This window comes from Eleginops maclovinus, chromosome 1 (assembly GCF_036324505.1).
Source record: "Eleginops maclovinus isolate JMC-PN-2008 ecotype Puerto Natales chromosome 1, JC_Emac_rtc_rv5, whole genome shotgun sequence".
In the NCBI taxonomy this organism is placed as follows: Eukaryota; Metazoa; Chordata; class Actinopteri; order Perciformes; family Eleginopidae; genus Eleginops; species Eleginops maclovinus.
Window position 1 is genome coordinate 8537166 of NC_086349.1, and position 24254 is coordinate 8561419.

Sequence of the window (24254 nt, forward strand, 5' to 3'; positions counted from 1 at the left end):
CAGTTGGCTAGTTTTTCCACCTCTCTATTTCATTGCATTTTATGAGCATTTTTGTCCTCAACAGGTGTGAGTGTTGGAATCTGATGCAACATGCCACTGAAGCAATATTTGACGCTGACATTTACACGCTCCCCTGCTCCCTGATGCTATGCTGCATTCCTTTCAAGGTCAGTCATTGGAAGTTCCCAAATCAAATGTCCGACCTCCGACCCTTCTGGTTTAGTGCTGGGAGAAAAATAACTAAATGTAGGTAATAAGAGAAGTGGGCGTTACACCAGATTTATTTACGGGTTCTTGTGGTTAAGTTTAAAAATCTTGGTCAGACTAAATGCTGACACTGCGACACTCCAGCAAATAGTTCAGACAATTCAGGACTTATTTGAGAAATGTTCACTACAAAGTTTACACTTTGAAGTTTGTAAGAATATAAAAACAAACAATTGCTCATTGTCTAATGTTCTTCATGCAACAACATTTGTTATTTGGTAACCTTTGGTAACCCATTGCACATAATGTCTATCATGAAATATTTATAACTGCAAGAACGCTGAGGTAAAGGGACCTTGAAATATACAACTCAGTATATGAAGGCTACATTTCTTATGTAACAGAAGAGTTCATGGGAGAAGCAAATGTAATGGCAGGCAGCGGGGCCTTTCCCAAAGACAGCCTGCATACTCTGTTTAATGAATACAAACATAAGATTTTTAAAGTTTACTTTTAGCTTATGCTTTAATATCTGGATGATTTGATTACATAATATACATTTAAAAAGCTATCATTGTGACACTGGGAAACAGTCCTACTTTCAGAACTTTAATACAGTAAGTAAAGTATTATAAAGAAGATTGAACTAAAGTATGAAATACTCATTCTTCGGTTTAATGTTTCCTTTCAGTGTTTCAGGATTAATATTACTGCTGCACAATGTGTGTTCAATTTTAATGTCATATTTTAAATACTTGTTATCTACATAAATGCATCATATTCTATAAGAGCCTGTACATTTAAAGGGTTGCTGTCCTGTGTGAACAATGCCCCCCCCCCCCCCAAAAAAAAACAGCCCTGTTGTCATCATGTGATGATGCATTTTCCCGCTATTCATTTTTAAGTAGTTTATTTAGCTGAAAAAGTAGGACACACTCATGAAGGAACTCATACTTTTTCATTTCATCAAAGCTGTTGATAATAATTAATAAAAAGTCCTTGAGATGAGCTGGAGTAGAAGCATTAAGCTCTATTACAATAAATGTGTACTTAAAGTACATTACTTGGATAAATAGCTTTTGGTTACATTCCACCACTGTTAGACCTATGTTTCCCCTGCAGGTAATGAAACACTCACATGTTTATTACAGATTCCAACTCTGGAATTAAACCATCGAGCAGCATTATGAGGATATCCAGGAGGAAGTATAAACATCCTGGTACAGTTTAAAACAAATAAAGCATACCTCTGCTCTGCTTTGCGTCAATCATACAGCAGGCTGTGCCAATTTCATTTTAGGACTTTATTGTTAATTAAATGCAATGCAGAACATTTCTGGTAAGGATGAATAAGGAATAGAAAAATGGGACATTAGAGCTTTTTTATTATTATTATTATCCAGAATGAGAGCACAACCTTCAATTAGAATCCCAGCTCAGTGTTTATCAGCATAAATAAATAAAAGTACAAAATAAATAGGCTATTAAATACAGTATAAAACAACAGGCAAAAAAGGGAAGGAATTTGATGAAGGAACTCTCAAAATGTTTGGAAAGACAGCAAAGTAAGGAGACTTTGGAAAGTGAAAAATAATCAGTTTCGGTATGTGGTAAAAAGTAAAATTATACAAAATGTACAAAATCTAATTGCAACCAGTAAACCAGAGTATTAAAAAAAACAAGAAAAAAATCCCTTTTCCAAAGATGGGTCTATCAGCTACAATAGAATCATGGATACATTTGAAAATACAGTAAAAATTCAAGTAAAGGAAGTTGAACATCAGTAACACAATGATTTGCAGTCATCGATTAAGAGCACTAGGGAAACTGTCCACTATACACTTCCCGATACACTGGAGAGTCGCCTCATTAAAAGGTGACAGAAGCAAACTCCCGCTAATGTTACAAAAACAGGCACTTCAAATGTGTTTTTGAATGTCTGGAGCGAGCCGGGCACCTAATTGTCCAAAGCATATATTTTCATCCCATCAACATGTCACACAGAAATATAATTGGATATTTTTAAAGTTTCCACAAATTAATATGAGATGTTGAAATTGCAAACCAATCTGTTATTAAGTATGAAATCATTTCAACCACAACTGCTCATCATTACATTTTTTTTTCCAGTGGCATTGCATTTTTTTTTAGCAAACTTTACTGTCTACTTACTACTCACTCTTAATAACCGGCACGCTACAGACAGATGGATTGCTATTTTCTCACTTTTCTTCTATATATATTTTTTTGTGTGTAATCTCCCATTAACTCTAACTCAGACGAACCAAGACAGCAGGATTTCTGATCCAAGTGCTACATAAAAAATTGTAATCCCAATGTGTTTGGTAATCTGTACACAGCGAGTACCTCAAATATATCCTCTTTTTTTCATATAACATTACATATAAGATTATAGCTTAATTTCAACACAAAGCCAGCAGAAGGCCAGTAACAACAGCAAGTCCATCTGTGTTTATAAACCTAAGCAGCACCGTCTCTTTAACTTGGCCAGCTCAAGCTCATTCCAGCCCTGCCGACGCTCCGTCCTCATTGGTCTTACAGGAAATGGACCAAAGTGCCAATTAAAAGGGAGACGCCATGACATCAGCACCAACCGCAACCTGAGCATGGGCAGGGCTCCACTGCTCACACACCATCACACTTACTGTGCTTCCCTTGTTTGTTTCAAACTAAACGCAACAAGCTCAGGGTGCAACTTAAGTTGTTCCCAGAACTCGCTTAATTGTTGATTTTTATGAAGCAGGAATGCGAAAATGAAGGGGGAAAAATAAATGCATGAGCAATGAATTGTGACTGTACAGAAGATGTGTATAGTAAAAATAGATATCTAAATATACAGAGTCTACGTGATACATCTATTGTTGTATATTTGCTCCATTCCTGCGTGGATAACATGAAGAAATTTAAAATGTACATTAAGTCAGTCTGATTTAGTCGGCCTGATTGGATGGCAAAGTTCTCTTGGTCCTGCTGATCCGAGGCCGCGCCTGCAGTGTCGCTCCAGCTCAGCTAAGAGTTCAAAAGGCTGCCGGCTTCAGTGCCAAGTTTAGTCCCTTTACGTTGTCAGGATCACACTGCAAAGACGCTGAGGGTGCTGGTCTGGTCCTTTAAACCCAAGATGCTGTAGGCAATTCTTTTCAAATGGCCAGGCAGCCTCACCCCAATGTTCTTGATATCCCTGTGAAATAAAGAGACGTGACAGGATATAAGAAGAGCTGCACATGGATTTACACCTTGGACTCGTTCCAACACTTTTCAAGCACATCCTTCCTGCCTATCAAGTCTTAGCAATCATCCAATATGCTGAAATACCAGCCTCGAGCTCCACGGCTGAACAATCGCAGCAAGGTGGGGGTGAGCTTCAAGTCTGCAGAGGTTTTGATTGATCTACTACATTAAAGGATAAGAACTGGGGGGTTTCGCCCTTCACGAGACACATGATGCAAACCTGCAAAAGCTCTGAAACTGAGCAGCAGCAAAGTCAAAGCCTTAATTACAGCCTTAATTACTTAACGAGGATTCTCCCTGTTGACCATGATCACTCGTCTGGCAAGCAGAGGGTGGGTCGTAAATAACTGCTGGTTTTTCCAGAGTGCTACCAGATGCCCTGAGATGAAAACATGGGGCCATGAAATCACACCATTCTGTATGACAAATACTTCAAAGGGGTTTGTCGTCTGCTTTACAGTCTGCACCATCTTCAAATGATGCCCAAGACCAACTGAGATACGTATACCATGGCAGAGGGGGGGGGGGTCATGCGGTTAGGAAAACCTCTGGCCTTCATTATTGCCCCAAAACAACCATATACTATGTGCCTCACTCAGCACTATGTGCCTCACACAGTCCATTTTATTAAATTGCCCCCTTAGCGCTCTTGCACATCTGAGAAGATCGAATTGCCTTAAAAAACCCTGGGATAAGTTCATGGGGTACACTCTGAGCGCACCTCTTCAATCTTTCTAGAAGTGCAGATGTTCCGGCTATGGGGCTTCAAATCTCATCCATCTATTTCAGTCTCTTAATCCCACCTAGCTGCCCCTTCTCCACAGGCTATCCTCTCCTCTTCCTCCCCTCCTTTAATGTTGAAGAAGCCACGAAAAAGCCTTTGCCCTAAACAACTGGTGTTTTTTTGTGGGCTTTAGCAAAAGTGCTGCACAGGGTCGCTAGTGTGTGTGTGGGGGTGAAGGGAGGATTGAGAGGAAGAATGAAGAGGAAAGAAGAATAAGGACTGCAGCGACCACAGGCAACCACCACCGGCTTACCACAAATGAGCCCACTCCTTCTCCTTCCCTACATTACTTTTTCCATCCAAACATTTCTCAAGTTGTAACTGAGGTTGGAGATTATATTGTGCGCAAACTATTCTGTTGGCTGTTAAAGGGCAGAGAATTGTAGGAAAACAAACGCATAAACTTCTAAAGGGGAAGTCCATAACAGCCTTTGTGGTGTTGGTAATAATTAATGCAATAATTTGACAACAAAATGTTGCTCTTCCTTGCCAAAAAAATACTTAACAAGTATAAAAAATAAATACATGAGAATATATTATGAGATATGACCCAAATCCTAAATCATGCCCCACTTACTCGTTCTTCATTTGCAGGACCTGGTCCATGGTGACGACCCCAGCGCAGGCGAAGTTCTCGCTGTACTGACTCATCTTGATAGACTCCAGCCACTCAGACACCGACCTGAAGGGGGAACCGTCCGAGCCGCTGGTGCTAGGCAGGCGAATGGATATGCTGCAAGCAGAGAAAAGTAGATCCAAATGATGATAATCACCAGGCCTACCCACAACAAAGGCGGCTGACTGAAGACTGCAATTACCGCGCAGGAAACCAGTAGGTGATAAAAACCAGTTAGGGCAGTCGGGACGAGAGCAGATTAAGGTATGAACACGACAGCCTTTTGTCCTTTCTCACCGTTTTTTTACTCGATGCACCAGCATAAAAGGGAAACTATGCATTCATGCAGACAATTACATTATAGCTGCAGTAATTCCCTGCCTGGAGTGTACATGTTTCTTTCATTAGCCTGGCAGGCAAGGTGTCAGTTTGTCCTCTATGAGGTTTAAGTAGAACATCTTAAAGCCATTCCCTTCCTTCCCCGAACTACCGCTAAATACCACCACAAGTAAATGGGAAGCTGCTGTTTTGAAGCAGATCCAAGTCCCAAGACTGTCGATTCAACAATCAAGTCTACGGAGACAAGACAGGAGTGTGGAAGACATGATACCATATTACAATATCCCTAATGCCATTTCCTTTTAATCCAACAGAGCTTCAGGGTTTTATGCCATATAAAGACAGATAGCAAAACCAACCAGAAAGAAACCTGAAATATAGGTGGAGCAAGCTGAAGTAAGACTGAGATGTGTTATATTTAAAGTATTGCAAACGTTTGGTTTACAGGGTTGTTTTCATTATCTGAGGGCTGATAGTGTCAGCTACTCATGGCTGCACTTGCATGTCAAGCCTTTATTTACTGGAATGTAAATAAATATTACCGTGGGTCAAAGTCTGCGATGGTTTTAAGGGAGTCTGGGCTCCGCAACAGCTTGTCCAGAAGGTTGACGATGTCTCCAAAGCGCGGCCTCTTGGAGCGATCCTGGAGCCAGCACTGCAGCATCAGCTGGTAAACAGCGGAGGGGCAGTCCATGGGCGCAGGCAGCCTAAACGCCTCGTTGATAGCCTTCATCACCTGCAAAAAAAGTGATTATTTAGATCTTCTCTCACCAGCATATTTCTTCAAATATGTTCTCATAACATCTTTAGACCTAAAAATGTGTCTCTAACAGCAACAAGCCTCAGAGAAAAATGTGATTTGTAAACTTACCTCATGGTTACTCATATCCCAGTAAGGCCTCTCGCCAAAGGCCATGACCTCCCACATGACGATGCCAAAACTCCACACATCGCTAGCTGAGGTGAACTTCCTGTATGCTATTGCCTCTGGAGCAGTCCAGCGAATGGGGATCTTACCTCCCTGTAAAGGTAAAAAGGCTTCAAGTTAGAGACAGAGGAAGAAAAACAAGTCCTTACTCTAATCTAGATATGTCTCAATCTATTTAAAAGCTAATCTATTTAGCTTTAAGCTAACAGGAAGTCATACATCTATCTACTCACACTTGTAGTGTATGTCCCCTCAGGATCATCCTCCAGCACCCTGGACAGTCCAAAGTCTGACACTTTACACTCCAGTTCATTGTTGACGAGGATGTTGCGGGCAGCTAGGTCGCGGTGTACGTAGCTCATGTCAGAGAGGTACTTCATGCCGGCAGCAATGCCGCGCAGCATGCCCACCAGCTGGAAGGAGGGAAACTCACCATCATGGTCCTAATGGGGGAAAAGGATCACAGATTTAATTAAGAGAAAAGAAACAGAAACAGATATGATAGTACAGTAAAGGGGAAAATGTGCAATGTCACGGGTATGGTGTGTGGTTGACTTACCTTGAGGTATCTGTCCAGTGCTCCATTCTCCATGTACTCAGTCACAATCATCGCATGTTTGACTGCACACACAGAAAAAAAGCAACAAATCATGTTCCCAAACTGGCCCCAAAATCAGGTGAGAATACTGAAAGAGAAGTAAAAAAAAACCTTACAAAACTCACAGAAATCCTTACATTTGGTGACCACCCCTTCCAACCGAATGATGTTCTGGTGAGAGAATTGGCCCATGATGGAGGCCTCGCTTAGGAAGTCCTGCCTTTGCTTCTCCGTGTATCCCGGCTTCAGTGTCTTAATCGCCACTGCAACTTCTTTCCTCCCTGGAGCCTTCAGGATGCCGCGATACACCTCACCGAACTCCCCTGCAGGAAAACAACAACATCAATGAGACGATTGAATAAGAAAAGTAAATATCAGTGGAATGTGTGTGTTTGATTCTTCTTCTCAGGTTACTAGCTGCAGGGGTGTGCTGTGCAACAGAAGGAAAACAAGGAAGTCTCTGCGGCTATTTTGCCTGAGGCTGTCTCACAGAGGTGTGTTCTGGGTGGGTGTTGAAAGATGGCCTATGTTGTGTAATTGGTGGATGGCCTGTGGTGTGGAGGCATGGGAATCAGCTGTCACATGAGGAGAAAAGGGTGGGGGGGCATGGTCGTGGGAACTGGATAGGGGGTGTATATTGAAAGAAAGACTGTTGGTCTAAAGGGTAAAGGTGGTCGCACTTGAATAAACGTATCACCAAGAAATCTGGGCAGGGATCCAGGAAGGTGCTCTGATATCCTTCTAGAATACTGTTTCTGCAACACTGTCTTTGTGTAATTGTTTTTGTCACCTTGAGCCAAAAGCACACCGCCAAGAGTTGCCTGACAACAAATTGTCTCAACTTGTTGTGGGAGAACTCAGCCAGATAGATGTTAATCTCGCAAAAGTAACCACTGTCAGTCAGCCTTCTAAAGCCGTGGAAAATGCACAATAAAAACAGCGAATTACGAGGATTGGATAAATCTTTTAACATCTTTGAGTTAAGCCCAACAGAAAGATTGTCTCGGCAGGGTTGTCACTCACCGGCTCCGATGACTTTCTGTTTGCTAATGTGGCTGGGGTGGATTTCTGTGGCAAATTTCAGGACGGCTATGTTGGGGTCCTCGTAAGTATGAGGATCAACGTAGGTCTTCAGAGGCTTCAATTGCTCTGTGAGGGGAAACAAATAAATTGGTGTATGTTAATAAATGGTCAAACAAAAAGAAAAAGATTAAAAGTTTTTAAATTAAATGAGATAAAGAGATTACAGATAGATGTTTTTGCCTACCTGAGCTTGAGAAATATGTGTCCTCTGGTCCTTGCCTGGAGTGAGAATTTCTTTTCCTGCATAAAAAGATAAAAACCCATCTGAAAATTAATATCCCACTTTCATAGAACAAATGATCGTTTTTGTGGTCAGCTTTAATATCAATAGCACATAGCAACCTTTGTTAATTCTTTTTCAAAAGGATCCGACACTGGTGCAACGCTTCCATTCAAACAAAAGGCGGCACTTTGATAAAGGCTGGGGATAAACTGTGTTTGCCAGGCCGATTTAAACGTCTCAAAGACAGACAAGCAGGCGGGGGGGAGGTGGACAGACGGGCTACAGTCTACTACAGTATAGGCCTAGGTCACCTTTACAAAGTGCCTGTAGGCTGGTACAGAAAGAGCCAAGCGCCTCTTATCACCAACAATGTACCACCCTGGACCAATTTCCTTTCAAAGGCCCCAACACTCACTAGAACATAACCATTGAGCAGTGACAAAGCACATTCAATGTAAATTCTTCCCCAGTGAGTGCTGGGACACAGATCCAGATAAAGTGAAAGAGAAAGTTGGCTAAAGGAAGAGAGAAAGAGTGAGGTGAGGAAAGTGTGAATGCAAAGGGCATTTGGAGGCCCCACAAAGGAAGGGCAGAAGAATGAGAGAGGAAGCAAGTGAAGGAGGGCGCATTTTGTCTGATTAACAGGACAGAAAGACAGGGAGGGCAGCCGAGGGGGGCGAGGACTGACCGTCTGCGCAGGAACAGGACCACGACCACAATGAACAACATGGCCGCTCCTCCAACCGCTGCGCCAAGGATGCCTGCCGTTTTGGTCTGAGTTAGGCGTCCTGGAGAAAGGCAAGTAAAGGAAAAGTCAGCGTTCCCATTCTTGAACAAAGCTTATTCAACTTTTTCCCATATTGTCTCTCCTATATACCTTCATGAGAGGTCTCAAATTGTTCCTCCATGCTGGAGCCTCCAGGGTTGCCATCACTGCTAAGGGCCTGCACCCTGAACAGATAGGCTGTGCCTGGGGCCAGATCCATGATCTGCACAGAATTCTTCTCCAGGAGGAGCACAATGTAGGTAGTCACATCCAGGTTATCATCCTGAGAGAGGGAAATTGGGGAGACATGTGTCAAAAAAGATTTTTTATGTTGAAGTTACAGATCACATTTTCTGAAGATAAAATGAGGAGAATTAACAAGACAGACTCACCTTCTTGCGATAGGTCAGTTCATAGCGGTTGGGCCGGGGTTGGGCCGGAGGCCGGGGTGTTACATCCCAGGAAAGGGACAAGCTGGTGGGAGTCTTTTCCACCAGTCGCATCGTGGTAATCTTTGGCGGGTCTGAAGGCAGAAGGTAGAGAATACTTGAGTATCTCTGTGATGTAAAAACCTTAAAACATACAGCTTCACTCGTTCCTGATAATCTGAGAGCACACTAGCGTTTATCGGTCAGTTGGATCTGCAATCCATGTTTAATCAGTTCCGAAGTTAAGTTAAATTAATTTAATCTCCCTTCTGCAGCACGATTCGACATGCAGAGCTGTCACTACCTCACAGATAGCATCTGCCATTACTGCAGCACAGATAGCATCACTCCACTGCCTCATATCAGCAGCACTCACCTGTGTAGTGCAGAGATGTAGTCAGAGCGCTGGTAGATGGCGGTCTAAAAGCCTGGGGAGATGCTTGACTTGCGAACAGCGACACGCCGCTATGTGCCTCCACGGTGAAGGTGTAATTGAGGTGAGCGTCCAACTCCCTCACGGAGACTTTGGTTTGGGTCAGGCCGGTGCTGGACGGCTCGTATCGGATTTTCTCTCCACAGGCCTGGCACACAATGCCATCGCAGCGCTGGCATTCAACGCTGTAGGTGATGTCGGTTCGACCTCCGGTGTCTTCAGGCGGGCTCCATGAGAGGAGGAGTTTTCCTGCGGAGAGCTGGGTGGTGGTGGCTGTGAGGTCTCGTGGTGGGGAGGGGAGGCCTGATGAAAAAAGATTTATGTTTAAGAGAAGCAGGGAAGATGAAAAGTGTGGGGGATACTTTTTGGACATGACAGTCACACTATTTAGTCTCAAAATGGGCTATCAAACATCGAAGCAAATATTCCTAAACATTCGAGATCTAGGTGAATTATTACCTGAGCAGGATCCAGTAGGGGGGTCAGAGGGAGCACGGTAGAAGCCCTCCATGCAGGGACACAACAAAGCCCCAGAGTCCAGCCGCTGGGTGTTGGCAGGACATTGCTCACACTTGTCACTGGATGATGAGTCTTTGAAGAAGCCTGGCTGACATTCTGCATACAAAAAAACAGATATTTGCATTAGATAGGTGAGTAAGGACAACAGTGACTTCAGGCAAAATGTCATTCGACAAAGTGCACATCCAGTTCTTCCAGATGTTCAGGTCTCTTTGAAGGATCGGCAATGCTGTGAACTTATCACCCTCCACGCAACAAAACATGGTTGAGTGGACATGTTATTATGTCAAGGCCAAAGGTCGGATCTGGACAGAGATACGGGAGGGAAAACAGAGTCAAGGCTCTGCACTGTGTTGACTCTACTCATTAAAACTGTCCATTCCAGCTGCTGCTCATATGAACCCAACCCAGAAATAAAAACGCAGACTCCCTGCTTCGTCGGCACTCCTACTCTTTACTGTTAAAACCACCAACCCCCCTCCGGATGCTGCTTTCTTACCGGCTCTCACACAACAAACACAACCCGTCTTCCCACATTCCATGACAGTAAGTCAGTCTTCAGTGCTTTGACAGAAAGAAAGGCAATGAAAATCCGGAGAGAGCAAAGAAAACATAGTGACGTGTCTAAAGCAGATGATTGGTTTGCACCTAACATTTCTTTTTTTCTTTCACAGACCTGCATGTAGACTTTTAAACTGTATCGCCCAGATTAGATGACATCTAATTTCACATGTCCAACTCTGAAGAGAGAAATCCAGGTAGAGAATCCAGCTGTGCGTAGCGGTGGTGAAATATGAACTTAATACGGTGTGAAATTTTTCGAGAGAGCGTGCTGTAAAGGAAAGTGAAAATGAGAAGGCCCTACTTTAACTCTGCAAGAGCATTCCAAAGGCTGCTGCTTATGTCCTCGCACCATCACACATCGATACACACACAGACACACACATTCATGTATGCACTGCACACATGGACCAACACCCATATGTATGCACTAAATACACATACATGTATGCAAAGCACACCCGGGGACACATGGGTAAATCTGACATCAGAAGAGGGATTATGTCCACTGCCTGTCACCTGTTCATGTCCCTCTGCCAAGGCAATTCAGAAACACACACACACACACGCCCGCACGCACACACACGCACACACGCACACGCACACGCACACGTTTCCTTCCTTCTAAGTCGTTTGCCTACAGCGTTTAAATAGCTCCTGACAGATGTCATGAGATGTTGACAATGCAAATGAGAGCCAAGATGTAGGCCAAAGGACAACAGGATAAGACGGACACGAGACAGAAAAAAAAATGAAAGTTACTAGAGAGAAAGAGAAGGTAGAAAGAGGAGAAATAAAGCATGTGTGAGAGATTGAACTTCACGCCAGTGACCGAGGCGAAGGTTCAATGTCGGATTTTATTAGAGGCAAATTGAGAAGCAGAACCAAGGACAAAGACAATATCAGGTTCACTCAGAGATACTGTCTTGGTCTTTCTCGACGTTCACTGCGGTTAACTTGAATGAAGTTCATATGGAAGCCAAAAGTGACCACAGAGAAGACAAATAGTACACGGCTCCCACTCCATTTAAGACATATCAAAAGGATTTACTCGATTGACCATGAGTGTCCCTTCCACTCAATTTTATCTATCATTGGGGTTCACAGAGTTGCGGCCGCGCTGCTGTAAGGAGGTGTGCATTAACTGAAGACTGAAACAACAATGGTGGAATGAGACACTCAGCATGAGAACAATCTTTAAGTGTGTTACACTTAAAGATTGTTCTCAATCCTCCACTCAAGACAGCATCTCTGTGTCGGCCAGCTGTTTCACTAACAGTCACTGCTACTCATTAACGCGACAAGGCAGAGGTTGGGGTGAGGCAGCAGAGAGGTGCTATGAAGGAACAGAAGGTTCAAGAAAGAAAGAGAGGAGTACTGTATCCTGCTGAGGACTGAAGAAAAGAGGGGAGAAAGGAAAGGGACAAGCCAGGGTGAACTCTTCCATTGAGACGGGGGAACAGCTGCTGCCCCGAACCCCGATTCATACCCCTACCTCTCCTCCTCGTAATCCCCGAATTCCTTCCTCCCCTCCTTTCTCTCCTCTCAGTCCTCACTAAAAAGACTCCCAGCTAACCCATTAACATTGCCATTCACCACTGACCAGCAGGCAAGGAGAATGCCATGCCATTCAAATGCTGAAAGAAAAAAAACACACACACTAGCATTGCAGATGGGAATAGCCTAAATGCCACATGGCAACTGAAGAGAGGAGGACTAGCCTCTTTTTGGCGCTACAGTTCGGGCTGCAATGCATCGTGGTCAGGTCTGCGGAGATGATGGCCTTACACTGTAAGCCGCCTCTATAATCAAGATGCATTCCAGTGCACACCACCCATCAGGAGGCGTGCAGCAAAGCAGCCCCACTGCAGATTCAGTATCAGCCTATTCCTCCATCAGGAAGGTGAATGAGTTTGTGTTCCTTGATTAGGTGAGTCACACTGACAGTAAATTAAACTAGATGACTCGCTGCTGAGACATTTAACAGGAGGATTCCTCGACAAAAGAGCAAAGTCCGGTGAGAGGAAACTTCTTGGTTCAACAGAGAAGGTGGAGGGGGGGCGGTCGCTTTGAATTGTTGCTGGACACAACAGGAAGCAGGAAGTGTGAGGCTGATGCAGCCTTCCTTCCTAGAGCAGCCAATCAAAGCATGGAAACACAGGGAAGCGTGACCACATGAAGAACCAGCACAGAGACTACCAGAGTCCTGAGACAGAATAATAACCGAAAAGGAAGCCAAAATGTATCAACCCGACATGAGCGCGGGCACTAAATTCAAGCCAGGGGCGGGGGGCGAGACGCTTTTCCTCTCATAAACAAAAGTCTCTCAGCCTCATCTGACTTGAAACATCTGACAAACTTGGACTGGCCATTTTTCCCCTGTCTGTTGCTGCAGAGCAAGGAACTGTTTGTCATTTGAGAGGCCCCATGCGCCTTGAGTGGCTCTGTGTTTGTTTATTGAGAGTGAGTGCAGGGGCCTGTTACATTCTGGGAGCCCCGAGTGGCTCTGGAGTGGGAGCCCCCCCCCCCCAAGTGCCCACCTCCCGACAGAAGTTAAGATGGATGAGATGGCGACAGTGATGAATGCATGGTCGGATAGAAGGATGAATGGGTAACATGGTGGCTTGACAACAGATCGCCCTTAGGACTGGAGGGGTAAGTGGTTGGGGGGCCCCCACAATCGAGTCCGGCGCTGGGCTTTTTAAAAGGCAGAAGGTCATGTCTGCCTCAGGGTAAATGTGAGTTAAACTGCGCATGGCTTACAGGGAGTCGGTGGCCAAGTAAAACAAACACATGTTCGCAGTGAGGAGGGAGGAGGAGGAGGAGGAGGAGGAGGAGGAGGAGGGAAAAAGAGTTGCAGCAGCACCCGGGGGCTTGCCCTCTGCTGAGGGAGGTTAAATCCAGAAGTACAACTAAATGTAAAATAAATCCACAAGAAATAAATATGAAGTGTGGATTTTTATTAGGGCAGCTCCCCAAATATACCTGGAGGCATTGCTTTGTCTGGTTCCTTATACTTTACTTCTCCCCCCTGCCCCCTTTTCCATTCCTGAGTTGGTCTGAACCGTAATTGAAATATGTCATGTCATTTTGTTTGTATTCGGGGTGACAACATGTCATTAGCATTTTGGGGGAGTGGGGTTGTGGTAGAACAATGGGGGTCTCTGATGGGGGAGGTGAGCCGGTAACGTGAGCCAGGGGTCACAGAGGTAGAGTAAGGGAGGGGGGAGTGGGGGGTAGTAAAGGTGTAGAGGCCGATGGAAGTGTGTGCGTGTGGGAGGGGAGGGAGACATTAGTCAAAAGGATTAGCTGACCAATGGAGCAGCTGTAAGGGCATTACATCTGGTTTACAATTGCTCTCAGGCTTTCATCTAGGGGTTGTTAACAAACACAATAAATTCCCTGATCCCTTTCTCCTCTACCTCCCTCTATCCACTCAGGCTCTCAAAAAAGTAGGAGAATACAGGGAGTGAAAAGTGGAGTCAAGAAGGCACAAACCATACTCAACATGGTTTAAAGTAAACTAGATACTTTTTAAAAATCCTGGCTGACGATAAAGTCGGTCTGTAACTTAAATGTCAGCCAGGATTGGTAAGGCCACAGTCATGCACTCAATTTTCATGTGTCTCCTTGTGGCTGGTCAAATCCAGACAGCCAGGTGGCAAACGCAACACTATTTAACTGCAGCACGCTGAGCCAACAGGTCACACACTGCATGCCGACAGCCGTCTGCTTCCTTGTTACAAGGGAAGGGGCAAAAATGGGACAAAATGCACCAATAAACGAAATGACTTATCAGGCAGGAAAACAAAATGGAAAGTGGCTGAGCTAGGCCGCTCAGTATAGAGCGACAATGGAAAGCCCTGAGCCAACGGGTCGGGGAGTCACTGAGGGATTAGGTGACCTCCGGTTTCCGCTGCAAGCTCGTCCTGTTAGCAGTGAAGGGTGGGTGGGTGGTGTTCGGTGCTGGGGGGAACTGACTGACTGACATGGGGGAAGGAAAGTGCTGAGCTCACACACTAGCAGTACAATACAATGTGCTTCACATTGCTCTGGAGTCCCCCATCACAACACACACATAAACACACACACAGCCCCCAGGCTCAGGAATGTCACCAAGAGAAAATATTTCCCAACTTTCCCACTGCGACCAACACACACAGAGTAAAAAGCCAACAATTGCTGAGGTTCAGCTATTAGGCTTTTGGCATATATTCACAAACTGAATAGGAGACTGAACACACATAATTGGTTGATAGTTGTATTAAAGAAACAAATTCCTTGGGTCAGAGATTTTTTGAATCATAGTTATGGCTTCCCAGTGTTCAAACCTCATTCTTTTGAACACTGTTACAGGCCAGCTTAACAAATTTCCTCATCTACCAAGACCCAGATATATTTGGTAGAGGCCAACCAGGGCTGAAAGAACATAGGACTTCATCAGATGACAACTAACCAAACTCTAAATGAATACATATGTTGCCCTGTGCTTGCTGAATGTGCAAATGTAAGAATGTCACTGTAAGCTTACAATTTAGCTAGTCATATCAACCTACATGTTGACAATATCTGAGATGTGGGGTTGTCAAGAATAAATAAAGCTTAAAGCTAATGTGCCAAGTTGAAAAGTCTCCCATGCTATGTTTATTGTAACATTCTTGCTTTATTCTAGCTTGAAAACCGTCTGTTGTGGGAGTTAACATGTCGACCTTCCCTATAAACAATGCAGGCACTGCTTAGTCAATCTAAATGCGATATATCTGATTGAATAGTTCATACTGAATGTGTTCTACACAGTCTGACACCTCAACCACAACAGTACAATTTGCTCTAATCCACATTAAAGTGTCACAAAGGCCAGCAGATCTTCTCTTTGCTACATTTCCTGTCATCTTGTTCACAATAATTGCCAGTATTCTGTTCACTCCGAACGTGGCCCAACAAGACGGTGCATGACACCACTTGAAAGTGCGTTCAGAGTCCCCCCCATTATCTAACCAACTCCCTTAAGTTCAGCCCGCTAGGCAGACGTTACCTTGGCACGAGATCTGAGGAATCCACACACTTAAATTAATCACGGTGGCTTTCCAGAGCAGAGGCAGAAAAGAGAGTTTATATTCAGCCCGTGCATCTAAATAAGCAGCGTTGTCCAATAAGATTTACAACTTTTTTTTATTTCAATATTTGAGACTGGCTAAAGAGATAAAGAGCTAAGAGAATTCGGTCGAGCAGAAAATGTCAATGTGGGCATTATCCTGCAGCATGAGATAATTTCATTATGTGAAATCCACCGTAAGCCAGATAAATCAAATCCCAGAGTCCCTGAGGTGTGGTGCTGTGTTCTCGTCCCTTTGTAAACTTTCCATCAGATAAGCTAAACTTGCACGAGACGACTTTGGTCTTAAAAGGTTTGGGGTGATTAGGATGAACCGGTTGGCTCCAGGTACCAGCAGATTCAAAGACTATTGGCCTTGAAAGACTTGATCTTTAGCTTTCTTTGGGATGTACTTTGGAGTGAACAATCAGCGTTCCAAAGCCCAAACTCCATCATAAAGTTCACCAACAAAACAAAAGCTAAAGTTTACATTTCACCTCAACTAAATGCCTTAACCACTATGTGAACAGGGCCAGTAGTTTTTTATTTTTATCCCTCTCCACTAGAAACTCTCGGATTGGCAGCATTGTTCCAATTTAGCCTCTATTTATCTTTACGAGTCAGTGGAAGAGAAATGTATTTACCAGTGAGAACTGTACGCAGTCTAAATAGTCCCATCAGGGTCGTGTGATACGGGATGTTTAAACTCAATTGGTGTCATATTCATGACCCGCACACTAGCTAACAACAACAGTCTCTCTGTGATTTTACGGACAACAAGAACATAACACACGAAGGAAATAAGTCTTTGTCAGTTTGTTGTACTTGGGACTGACTGCGCAACACTGTACGTCTGCATTAAGAACTGGAAAATTGTGACGGGAATAATGTGTTGAGATAAGAAACTATCAAATAAATACAACAAGAGGAGTGGAAAATTAGGGCTTAAATAGAAAAGGCTCTTCAGGGACAGGCAGGATGTGGGGATAGAGGTAGAGGACGGCAAAAGAGATGGCACAAAGGCAAAAAGCATGGAAAACCAGTAGTTACTTAAAAAGCACAAACACACCCAAGTCAATTACTACCCATACAAATGGCTCACCACAGCGCACAGGCACACAACTACAACTTAGTCACCAACTGTTTGTTACGTCAGCTGAGGATGAGTGTGGAGACAGGGATGGAGACGAAAGGAGTGGGGGAGAGAGAAAATGTTTTTACTGGAACCTCTTTGACGAGAGGAATAAATACTTTACTGGAATTCAGTGGACAGTTGTTCCAGTGAGAGACACCATGTTTCACCAAGACACCAAAAGTGCACTCGGCAGTCCAAATATATCACAATGCGTCTCGCTTTTTCTATACGGCCTTGTGGAAACCTTGACGCAGGATTAAGCCTTATTTGTTGAGGCTTTAGAGTGGCTGATGAGGCTGTTTTAAAAACACAATCCTGAGGACCAGCCAGGGCAGCCCATGCTCCTTTGTAGGGGTGACACACGGTATGCAGTTCTATTGTGGCAGGGAGGATTATGGGTAAGGAAACGGGTGATAGGTAACGGAGGAAAACTGTGCCAGTGTCAACAGTGAGTCATAAGTGGAAACCCGCAGTGCTGTCGTTGATTTTAAAAGCCAACCGCTTAATTGCAGAATAAAAGTTAAGACTTTTTTCCAGAATTACAAAAAGAATGTTTTTCCTCGCTTAGTTGATGAAACGCACGCCATCCTGATCTAAAGCAGGTGGAGAATTAATTTAATTATGCACACACTGAAAGCTGCTGCTGCTCTGTTTTTTTTTTTTGACTGAATGTATATTTGTTTTTAATTTACTTATTATTTAGTCAACCACTTTTATCAAGTTTAATTCTCCTGAGCTTGTAGTACTGTTGTATAATGCCTTGTGCTCCTACTGTAGCACATTTACGTAAATATCGTGTTGTTATTCAGCTTTTTTCATTCAAAATGCATACATTTCTAAATATGATGAATTGGTATGGATTCAATTACCAGTTGAAGAACCTCACCACCTACAACAAAAATACTGCATAGCTATATTATTCATTATACATAATATATCAAGAAACATACAAAATGATAATACTCACAGGAACCATTCTGCTTATTTTTGTTTTCTTACATAAATGTTTTGAATACTTCTTTCAGAATGATAGTTTATAATAATGTTAAATAACAAGATTAAAAAGTTGTATTACTGTACACCATCGCTGGGAGTAAGAACGGATGGGGAAAAGGAAAGCAAATACAAAAAAAAGAGAGTTTCAGAGCAATTAACTTGAGAGAAAACACAAAGGCCTTGTGGCAATAGTCGTAAATGTTGCGAGCAGCTTTCACTGTTCTATTTCTGATTTGTTTAGAAATTGACACTCATTTATTTTTGGAGCCAAAATAAATAAATCTCCTTTATAGAAGTCGGTAATGTCTTCATGAAATGCAAAAGACTACTGCTGACTGATTTACAACTACTTCATCAAAGTTTTTACAATTGTGGCTCTGAACACTGTGGTAGGTTTTCTACAGGAGGTGATGCCTTTTTATGTTTAGAGTTTGTTTGTCCCAAAGACAGACTCTGTGGTTACAACATGAGCAATGACGGCCACTGAGAGGAGAAACCTCAATTGGAGCTTAAGGGAGAAAAAAAAATCCCGAAAATGCAATTTGATGGACGAGTGATCCCCGAGCCAAAAACACCACAGTGCTGATGAGGAGACGGAGACAAAAACCAGATAAAGTCACAGATTGCTACTTTAACAGGTCCCAGGGGCCCGAGGAGCAATAAAACTGAGTGAACACATCACTGAACATGGAAACTTTCAACCTAAGTAAGAAAAACCACCACAATTGGAGTTTTGTGGTTCGTCCACTCCCCGGACAGCGACGCAATACAGGAAAGACGTCGGGAGAATGATTAACTGCGTGTCTGTATGAGATTCCACTTTAAGCCTTTGGAACCATTCATCTGGGCCCCGCACCGCAGTCCTGTGATTAATTTCCACCTTCATCTGCAACTGACCTCATACGTCTCTGACCTCTCCATTGACTTCATCTTGGTAGTTTTTTGGGGGGGGTTTCTTTGTTTAGTCATTTTTATGCGAGGCCTTGACCCGGAGCTGCTCTTCCCCCCTTGGGAATTCCACAGGTCTGGTGTAATGTTGGGAGGCTCCTCCTCAGCAAACTAACCAGGAATGTACCAACCAACAGGGAGAGGAGGTGGAGGTGGAGATGGAGGTGGGCTCCTCCGGCCTCACGGGGGAAAACACAGCGCTTCATTGTTCGCCTACCTTTACATTCCATTCTTCACTTCTCTCTGTTTTAAAATCACACCCCTCCACTAAACACAACCTCTGTGTCACTTTTGTATGACTTTTCTTTTACTCCTTCCTGCCTCTCCTGCTCCGCCGCCTCCTCCCTAATCATCTTACCTGGCACTTTCCTGTAGCTAAAACAGTTCACTGACAGAAAACTTCATCACTTTTATCGCTGTGTTGCCATTGGGTGGGAAACTAAGTGGGAAAGTGAATCTATTATAAACATGTGCATGGGGATTTATAATTCCAGTCTAAGGTGTGTGTTCCAGAGTGGGATTAAGGTGTGTGTTTCAGGGCATGTGTGTGTGTGTGTAAACAAGAGCTGCAGAAAAAAAAAAGAGGAGGATAGGAGTCTTTAGGTGTTCGGTCATGGAGCAGATCTCAACAGGCCCTTGCATGCCAGACCTGTGTTGTATGTTCACTGCCCCGCTGGAGTCAAACAATACACCACCAAAGCTGAGGCTCAGTAAACTCATGAAAACAGAGGAGGGAAGAGGGGGAGATGGATGCGCACTTAGAGGAGGGCCTCTCTGTTTTCTGTGATGCTTGAGATGAACAAAGTCAGTGAAGCTCAGAATCTTCATCCTTCCTCCGCCTTATACCCCCCCCCCTTCCATCCCACTTAACCGACCAGCCTTGAAGATGCTAATCCATCACAGTACAGTAGCCTTCCGGTTTCTTTGATCACTTTCTGTCACCCTGACAGCCCTTCCCACAACAATCAAAGCCTTTCTTAGCAGAACCTTTAAACACAACACAGCCAAAGCTACAGAGTCAAAGGGCTGAGTTATGGTTGGACTATGTATCACACCCATATCAAGATAAGAGAACTGATGATAATGAGCGAGCCGGAAATAACCTGACGCAATCAGCTGTAAATTGTGTACCATGAAGAGTGTTTGAGCATGACTTAAACATTCTTTAAACGTGTGGTAACTGGACCAAAATAAAACCCTTTAAATATTTGTACATCATGTTTTGTGCTACAAAATGAGACATTTATTTCACAATCAAATACTTAATTGGGCTTTTAAAACCTGTAGGTGTTACCCAGATTGAAAGCTTTTGTCATTGCCCAATTTGAACCTTGATCACACAAGTGGTTTATCATTTTAAAGCAGAAGTACAATATCTTGCCTGCACAAACATTTCCACAATATATGCTAATCCTATAGAATCATAGCTGAAACTCAAAAGCACATGCTCATTTTATTGGTATCTGTTCAAGGTCAGGGATGATGCCGAGACATGTACCAGTAGGCATTCGCATTCCTTCCATTGCTGAGAAGCCGTGTTAGCCAAGGGGAGAATTCCTCTGAACAATGATAATAACACCTATGATAAATTCTGCATTTCTGGCATACAGCCTTGTTTTACAACCAGTGGCAATTAAAGCAAAAAAGGTATGGTGCGTATTGCAGAATGGCCGTTATAGAAACACATTCCAATGAGAACTGCGTGGCTTTAACAACTAAACCTGGTGAACTGCCTGAGGGTAGGAAGACCTTTCCAAATACAAACGATTCGATAGCACGCACTTACCCTGACACGCATCTTTGACTTCTTCATAGCCTGGTTTGCACTGGCACTGTCCGACTGGTACCACCCACTCCCCATCCACAGTGCAGTAGATGCGAGGCAAATCCTCGCTGACGGCGTTATCCACGCACACGCCGCTCACTTCCCTCAGTGCCTGGTTCTCGCCTCCGGCCACGGTCTCCGGGAAAGAAGCGAGGCTCTTCACTGTGGCCGGGCAAGTTTTGTAGTAGACCCTGGTTGAGAGAAGGGCGACGCAGGCTCCGATGTCTTGAAAAGCCAAGTAGAAGCCTTTTCTAGACAGGTTCTCCACTACCCGTGTCTCAGTGTTGATGCGCATCTCGTTTTTGCTGGTGATCTCGTCAGGTGCAATGGTGGCAACTTTCTTAAACTGGCCCTTGCGGAAGGTGGTCCCCACATCTGCATCCGACTCAGATGTGAAGAGGTTGAAGGTTTCCTTGCAGGTCAGCGACGTGGCATCGAAAGAGTTGCAGTCGCGTACGATGAATTGAAGTTCAACGAAAACCCGAGATGCTGATGGACGCCGCTGGATGAAGGTGGTGCGCAGCCAGTTGTCCTGCTCACGTTCCCCGACATTGCAGACAGAGTAGGTGTAGAACTGAGAGCCGTTCAGGGTCCTCTGGGTGACCTCCCACTGAAATAAAACCACACAAACCAACACGGTTAGAATTACGAACCCAGACTCCTGGGAGCTCCTAAGTATACCGGGCTGAACCAAGGCTATAAGGGAAGCAAAAATAAAACGGCACCATGGCACTGTAATCTAATCCTGGGAACAAAAACAGTCCATGTGTAGGGGAACCCATGGCTATACATGTTGCTAATTGCTCCCCCTGAATATTTCAGCTATCCTTCACAGCCAAAACAAATTTTGTCAACATGATAACTCAACTGTATGGGCCTTTACAGAACAACAATACAGAAAACCTCAAGGGCTTAATGTGAGAAAGCATTTCTGGCATTGCGAAAATGATTTCTAATTCAGACATGCACAACCATAACATTCACTAAATAGCGTTGAAGCTCACATACAAAATACTGCCACAAATATTTAAAATGAAAAGTGAAAGTATGTTTTAACATAACCTTGGCTCTTGACGAACCACTGGCCCCCACAGGGGCAGAACCTGTGGTTTGCTCTCTGCATGTAACCATCGTGCTATTAATTAAAAGGAATGTGCTTTGTTGGCCGAGTGTGTGGCTTTGTGTAAAAACTTGATGTTCAACAGCAGATCCAACACCTCTATTAAACAGCTGGTGAACTCCTGTTTTATAAGGGCTCTTTAAAACTTGAAATAATAATTATGATAAGTGATGTGTAGTTACATGAGAAAAGTCTGCACAATCCCAAAAAAATTCCAACGAGAAAATACAACACCTGATGCTTATTAGTGCAAACAGTGAAACTAAAATGTCAAAGTAGTTATTTAAAGCAGTGAAACCCTTCTTAAAAGTAGGTTAGCCACTGTGAGCAGCATGTCTGCATATGCCTTTGGGTCATCAGCACTTGAAATGAGGCTATTTACAGTGAATTTGCATGAGCCTGACTGGTCAATTACTTTGAAACCACAATATGGAAGAAGGCACACAAGCCTCCTGTATTCTGGCAGAGAGATAACCACAGAATTTGGGTGCAATAATATAGCCATTATCCAGACGCATCTCTAAACGTAGACATTATAGCCTAGTTTGAGGAAAAGGTAGCTCTGACTGATGGCTCAAGCTACCCTCCCCCTCTGAAAAGAGGTACCACATGCTGCAAACTTTAAAAGTTAATTGCTCTCTAACATACAATTCTGCAGCTGAAGCCTTGAAACCGCAAGAAGCCACAAGTATTCCCAGTTCAGAGCTAGCAGCTATTCTGTCTGCCTGAGCTTTGGTGTAGCCCAGACATGCAGTGCTCTGCAGGCAGCTCCTGATAGGATCCTACAACTACATCTCATATCCATGCTCAAGCAACCATTAGGCTCTAACTCCCAGATTTATAGCAACCTGACATGTACACACACGAGGTTAACCACACAAGTCAAATGGTCAAAAAAAGAATAATTTCACTGGGGGCTCTCAGTGCGGCCGGGGCCCTTCCTGTACATTTTTTCCAATGCGTTTTTATCATAAGTAAAATTCCAAGTGGGAACGTGGGAGCTGGAGGAAAAGACGGGAGAGATACTCACCCCGGGCTTGTCTGCCTGATCCAAGGGCCATGTCAACCAGCCCAGTTCACCTCCTGTTGCCCTCATATCCAAAAGCACCTCTGTGGAGATATGAGAACACGGTCAGTACATGAGAATTAGGCTTTAAATTCATCCGAATACACTCATTTTGACTCAGAGCTAATAAAAGTCCTCTGACCTCTGTTACTTTAAAAGAAAACATAACAGATGACAGTTGGTTTTTTTTAAATTTGTTAAACATTGCATTATAATACAGCATTATAACCCAATAGCTGACAGGATGTAAATATATCTATAACGTTATATATCTATTTCAACAAGGCTTTTTCTAATTAAAAAATAAATAAATAAAGTGTGCATAAAACGTTGCCATTTTAATTGTCAAGAACTAGAATTAACTTTCAAATACTTGATTTTGTGAATGTCCAAGTAATAGGTATAAAATGAATATATATACACCATTAAAAAAGATAATAAAACAAGAAAAACAATTCAAGTTTATAGTTTTTAGGAACGTATTGCAGACAAGTCTCTGCGGTATTCACCTGCAGGTGTTAGAAAGTTTAGAGCAGCGCACATGCAGTACGTTTAACCAAGGATTAGTGATTAAATATGAAACTTCAACAGGGAACATTTTTCTATTATTATAAGGTGTTTAAAAAACACGACTTAGAGAGGCTGCACGACTGTCACAAGATTAAGAAAGTGTGTTTCCTGGTTTTAAAGTTCCTTTAAGGAGGTTCCCCGCATGGCACGCGTTGCTTCCTTCAATTTAACATAATCAACGTTTGGCAAACAGTTTAAAGAAGAAACTCACCTTCTTTAGTCTGTAGAGTGATGAGTATGCCATTAATGAGTACATATGAAAATAATAAAGGTCTGAATCCGGCAGAGAAATCCATCTGGCAAACTTTTCCTTCCTTTCCGCTCTTGGGCTTGGCTGGGACTCCGAGAGGTGCGCGAGCGCTACTCTCTGCTGCTCATTCACAAACGGGCCAGCAGCTCGTCACAGACTCCTCCCCCCGTTGGAATGTGTGTGTGTGTGTGTGTGTGTGTGTGTGTGTGTGTGTGTGTGTGTGTGTGTGTGTGTGTGTGTGTGTGTGTGTGTGTGTGTGTGTGTGTGTGTGTGTGTGTGTGTGTGTGTGTGTGTGTGTGTGTGTGTGTGTTTAGGGGCGGGGAAGGAGGAGGAGATAGCTGCGCATGAGAAACTTTTGCAACTTTCAGGGACTGTCGGAAATGTTGTTATTTTGCTAAATTGGGGAACGCGAAAATGGGAAATTCCTAAAGTTCGAATTCCAGGTACAGCAATATGAATGTCTACTGGTCCACTATGGACACGCCAATATGTCATCAGAATAAATGTATAATATT

At 43.6% G+C, this 24254-nt stretch overlaps 1 protein-coding gene across 3 annotated transcripts; it reads right to left on the reverse strand.

The window, feature by feature from the left end:
- Window positions 1-1492: 1492 nt before the first annotated feature.
- Window positions 1493-23867, reverse strand: epha2b (eph receptor A2 b). Of its 3 annotated transcripts, none has more exons than XM_063883337.1 (17): window positions 23701-23867; window positions 22884-22963; window positions 20695-21343; window positions 10114-10269; window positions 9598-9957; window positions 9186-9316; window positions 8905-9076; window positions 8716-8815; window positions 7989-8044; window positions 7745-7870; window positions 6859-7044; window positions 6683-6744; window positions 6357-6566; window positions 6067-6216; window positions 5738-5931; window positions 4818-4973; window positions 1493-3406 (listed from the first exon to the last, which is right to left on the reverse strand). In XM_063883337.1, exons 1-17 carry the CDS (start codon window positions 23783-23785, stop codon window positions 3298-3300), a joined length of 2982 nt encoding a protein of 993 aa, XP_063739407.1. In that variant the 5' UTR covers window positions 23786-23867; the 3' UTR covers window positions 1493-3297. The 3 variants fall into 3 exon arrangements, with proteins under 3 accessions (XP_063739407.1, XP_063739402.1, XP_063739393.1); XM_063883332.1 differs by having other exon boundaries at window positions 6847-7044; XM_063883323.1 differs by having other exon boundaries at window positions 6838-7044.
- Between the last annotated feature and the right edge of the window lie 387 nt (window positions 23868-24254).

Bases quoted from the DNA above. Each gene is read 5' to 3' on its own strand.
- epha2b (XM_063883323.1), bottom strand. From the start codon at position 23,785: ATGGATTTCTCTGCCGGATTCAGACCTTTATTATTTTCATATGTACTC. The intron at 10,270-20,694 runs GTAAGTGCGTGC...TTTTGTATGCAG, and splicing joins AGTCAAAGATGCGTGTCAGG to AATGTCAGCCAGGCTTCTTC. The intron at 7,871-7,988 runs GTAGGCAAAAAC...TTCCCCTCACAG, and splicing joins CACATATTTCTCAAGCTCAG to AGCAATTGAAGCCTCTGAAG.